Genomic DNA, 4,026 nt, shown 5'->3' with positions numbered 1-4,026 from the left:
CAGGGTAGGGGGGGGCAGGGGCCTGGACACCTGGGTGCTCTGGGGGGGGGGGTGAGAGCAGGGGGTGATGAGGACAATCTCCCCCTGTTGAGGGGGCTGGGGCAGGGCAGGGGGCACCAGCAACCTCCCCTGGAGCCCACCCCGGAGCTGGCCGCATCTAGAGCCCCCTACCCCCAGAGGCAGCCGCAGCCCAGTGCCGGTGAGGGGCTCCACTGCGCTCTGGGAGGCAGCAACGTGGAGGAAGAGCCGGGAAAGGAGCAGAGCGGGGCCTGGCGGGGGCGGGAGGGAGGCTGGGATCTCCCTGTTGTGGGGCGTGGGGAGGGGGCGGCAGCCCCCCTTACCTCTCCTGTGCTGCAGTAGGGACCCAGGCAGCGCAGGACGGAGGCGCCCGGGCAGGACGGGGACATGGAGATGGTGCAGGTGGGCACCCAGTGCCCGAGTGGCACCAACTCCCCTGGTGAGTTCGGGGCTTTGGGAGGAAGGCGGATGGGGCTGGGGCCCGGGGCCTGGGCTCTCTCCTGGCTCTGGGGGTGAGAGCAGGGGGCTGGAGCCCAAACCCCTGGGCTCTCGGGCCTGGTCTGTGCGGGGAGCACTCGTGCCATGGGTTTTCCTGTCGTTCTCCCACAGAGGCCCCAGCCCCCAGCAGCAGCAGGACCAGCCCGCAGAAGATCCATCCCTGCCTCCGTTCAAAAGCACTTTGGATGTGCGCTGGTACGGGGCGACCCGAGCGTCGCGGTGCCGGGCTCTGCCTGGCGCTCTTCCAGGCCTGTGCTGGGTGCCCCCCTTGCTGCTGCGTGTGTCGGGGGGTTTCCTCTGCCCCGGAGCGCTGGTGCTGCTGCAGCCCAGGCTGGGGCTGGGCCTGGGCTGCGCCAATGCTGGCACCAACCCCGCAGGGTCCTGGCAGGAGGGTCTTGGCTCCCTGCTGCTGCTGCTCAGCCTGGCCTGGGGCCTGGGTGTCTCCGACCCCTGCAGCAGCAGGATGTGGGGAGCACACCCCCACTGCTCTCCCCGGGGGCTTGGGTGATGGCAGCTGTGAGAAGCACTGAGGGGATGGGGGCATTTGGGGTGCAGGGGCCTGATCCTGCTGCCTCATGGGGGGCGTTGAGCTGGACGTGCCCCTGGGGTCCCTTCCAGCCCCGGCTCTGGGATTTGGGACGAGGAAGCCGGGTGTCCAGGAGCAGGGAGGGAGCTGCTTCTGCTCCCCTTGCTGATTGGGAGCCTCCTCTGACCCCTGCTTCCCCCCAGGCTGCATCGTAGGGCTGGGGATCCTGGTGCCATGTCTGGTAGTGGGGCTGCGTGAGACACGAGAGACACCGCAGCTGAACAGCACCGTGGTGCCTTCCTCCAGTGCCCGTAAGCAGTGGGCAAGGGGTCTGCGGGCTCTGCCCCGTGGGAGCTGCTCTCCTGTTTTCTGGGTCAAAAGGAGTAGAAAGGAAGAGGTGGTGTTTGCTGAGGGGGCTCGGGCCCGGGGCTGAGCACTGCCGTGGCGGGGTCGGAGGCAGAGGGGGACGGGGCTGGGTGTGGGAGCAGCTGGAAGGAGCCAGAGGCTGCTCTGGGCTTTGCTCGCTCTTCTCTTTCGGATCTGCCCTGGTGCCCCTGTGCCCGGGGCATTGCCAGGGAAAAACGACTTGCAGAAATAGCGCGGGGGTCGGGACTGGCTGGGGCTGCCCGGTCTCGCTCCCTCGGTGCTGACTGGCAGGGCCCGGTCCAAACCCTGTGCGCAGAGCGGGCCTCAGCACAGCGCTGCCCGGTCCCTGGAGCTGCCCCTGGGCCCACCAGCCCGTGGACGGGCACCCCGCATTTCCCCTCTCCCATGGCCGGGCTGCGGCTGCCTGGGGAGCTGCTGGGGCTGGGAAGGGAGGACCCGCTGGCTGCGGCAGGGAAGGCAGATGGGTGCAAGCCGGGGAAAAGCCGGACTCTCGTCCGCTCTGCAGGGTCTCTCCAGCCCCAGACCCTGACCGCACAGCAGGACTGAGCCCCAGATGGGCTGAGCCCAGGCCCTTGCTGCAAGGGCCTCGCCCTCGCTCAGGTGCACGAGGGCTCCCCAGGAGCAGGGGGGGCCGAGTGCCGGGGCGGTGCGGGGTGCACCTAGGATGGAGGGTGCGGGGCAGCACGACTCAGCTGTGGGACAGGGTGTGTGGCCCCTCCAGGCCAGGCCTGTGCCCTGCGGGGTCGGTCCTGTCCCTCCTCCCTGGCCCCTGCCCCGACTCAGCCGGCTCTGCCCTGTCCTGTTGGCCCCACCGCTCCCTCGCTCTGCGCCTCTGCTCCAGCCTGGTGCAGCCCCGTGTCCTTCCTCTGCGGCCCCTGCGGGAGGGGGCAGTGAGCCCTGGGGGCAAGGGTGTCTGCCCCACTAGTGCTGACCTGACTCCCGCAGGCTCCCACTCCTACCGGCATTTCTACACCGGGGTGTCGGACCCCAGCCCGGACGTGCCCGACTTCACTGCCGTGAGCTACGTGGACGACCAGCAAATTCTCCACTACGACAGCGAGAGGCAGAGAGAGGAGCCGTGCGGGGACTGGGTGCAGGGGGCCGTCGACCCACACTTCTGGGACAGAGAAACCAGGAGCTTGCAGCAGTGGCAGAACAGATTTAAACAGAACCTGGTCACCATGAAGCATCGGTACAACCAGACCAGGGGTGAGTGTGAGCAGGCAGGTGTGAGCAGGAGGCCGTGGGGGATCCAGGGCCTGAGGGTGACTGAAGAGGGCGTGGGGGAGGCACGGGGCAGGGAGCCGGGAGTGCATTGCATAGTCTCGTGTCTGGTCCGTGTGTCCCTGCAGGCAGCTCGTCCCTGCACTCGCCCAGGGCAGGGCCAGGGGCAGTGGCGATGGGTCAGTTGTTGGCCAGGGACTCAGGGGCTGCGGAGGGAGCCGTTTCCCTCTCCCATGTGCACCATGTAAGCGGCATCCCGGGGGAGGCACGGGGCAGGGAGCCGGGAGTGCATTGCATAGTCTCGTGTCTGGTCCGTGTGTCCCTGCAGGCAGCTCGTCCCTGCACTCGCCCAGGGCAGGGCCAGGGGCAGTGGCGATGGGTCAGTTGTTGGCCAGGGACTCAGGGGCTGCGGAGGGAGCCGTTTCCCTCTCCCATGTGCACCATGTAAGCGGCATCCCGTGGCCTGTGCCCAGGAGACCGAGGCTCTGGTGCATCCCCGGCCCCGCAGATCGATGCCTCGGCACCTGTTACACAGACCCCTTACCCCCGGGTGTCTGGCTCCAGCCTGGGGGTCCGGGCTGGGCGCCTGCTGCCCCGACGCGGAGCTGGTTTGGTGCCGGGGCTGGAGCAGGGCAGGGAGGGGTTTGGAGGGCAGGAAGGGACCAGGCGATGGGAGCGGGTGTTGGTAGGCGCAGAGAAAGGGACAAGAGGAGGGAGGGAGGGAGGGAGGCGGAGGCCAAAGCAGGAGTTGGGAATCCAAGGGAGAAGGACCGGACCCCCAGGCGTGTGTGGCCATGGTGGGCAGTGACCGCAGAGACTCAGATGTCTGTGTGGGGGGAGCTGTGGGGTGCAGGGACCAGGCCCTGTCAGCCCCCGGGTGCAGACGGGTTGGGCTGATGGGACATGATCCTGGGGCACCTCCAGGGACACAGTCCAGGCCCTGCTCCGGGCACCTGCATCATCCACTGCTCGGGCTTTGTTCCTGGGTCTCGCTGCCCCGCGGGGAGGCTGCCCAGCCCCGTGCTGCTCCTGCACAGAGAAGCACCGCTCTACTTTCCATCTTGGGCTTGTCCTGGCCGGTTTCACCTGCCCCTTTCTCCCCTCGACCTTGCCCTGCCCCTCCTCCCCAGTCCTGGGCCCCCGCGTTCCCAGGTGTGCGGTGGCCGCAGTTGTGTCCCCTCAGCCTTGTTCTCCATGGCCAGACCCCCGAGCTGTCCCCATGCTGCCCTGCCATGGGGTCGGCTCTGCCCCTGTCCAGCCCGGCAGCCCTCAGGCACCTGCTCCCTGGGGCTGTGACCCTGACCAGGGCTGGATCTGTGCTTGTGTCAGGAGTGAATCAGAGCAGCCGCCGGCAGCCGCCTGACTCACCCCCG

General features: G+C 68.5%; 1 protein-coding gene across 1 annotated transcript; it reads left to right on the top strand.

Moving 5' to 3' along the window:
- Positions 1-35: 35 nt before the first annotated feature.
- On the top strand, positions 36-3,988 carry LOC102387244 (DLA class I histocompatibility antigen, A9/A9 alpha chain-like). The gene is made up of 6 exons (XM_025195897.1): positions 36-457; positions 628-711; positions 1,246-1,353; positions 2,375-2,638; positions 2,782-2,918; positions 3,983-3,988. Exons 1-6 carry the CDS (start codon positions 406-408, stop codon positions 3,986-3,988), a joined length of 651 nt encoding a protein of 216 aa, XP_025051682.1. The 5' UTR covers positions 36-405.
- Positions 3,989-4,026: the final 38 nt, after the last annotated feature.

Source organism: Alligator sinensis, unplaced genomic scaffold, assembly GCF_000455745.1.
Source record: "Alligator sinensis unplaced genomic scaffold, ASM45574v1 scaffold1945_1, whole genome shotgun sequence".
Classification (NCBI taxonomy): Eukaryota; Metazoa; Chordata; order Crocodylia; family Alligatoridae; genus Alligator; species Alligator sinensis.
Note: the sequence above shows the minus strand (reverse complement) of the source record. Positions and strands in the feature narration are given on the sequence as shown.

What these genes read in the sequence shown, in the direction of transcription:
- LOC102387244 (XM_025195897.1), top strand. Translation starts at nt 406, where the DNA reads ATGGAGATGGTGCAGGTGGGCACCCAGTGCCCGAGTGGCACCAACTCC. An exon ending in AGCACTTTGGATGTGCGCTG is followed by an intron (nt 712 to 1,245) that starts GTACGGGGCGAC and finishes GCTTCCCCCCAG; the next exon opens with GCTGCATCGTAGGGCTGGGG. An exon ending in GGTGCCTTCCTCCAGTGCCC is followed by an intron (nt 1,354 to 2,374) that starts GTAAGCAGTGGG and finishes TGACTCCCGCAG; the next exon opens with GCTCCCACTCCTACCGGCAT.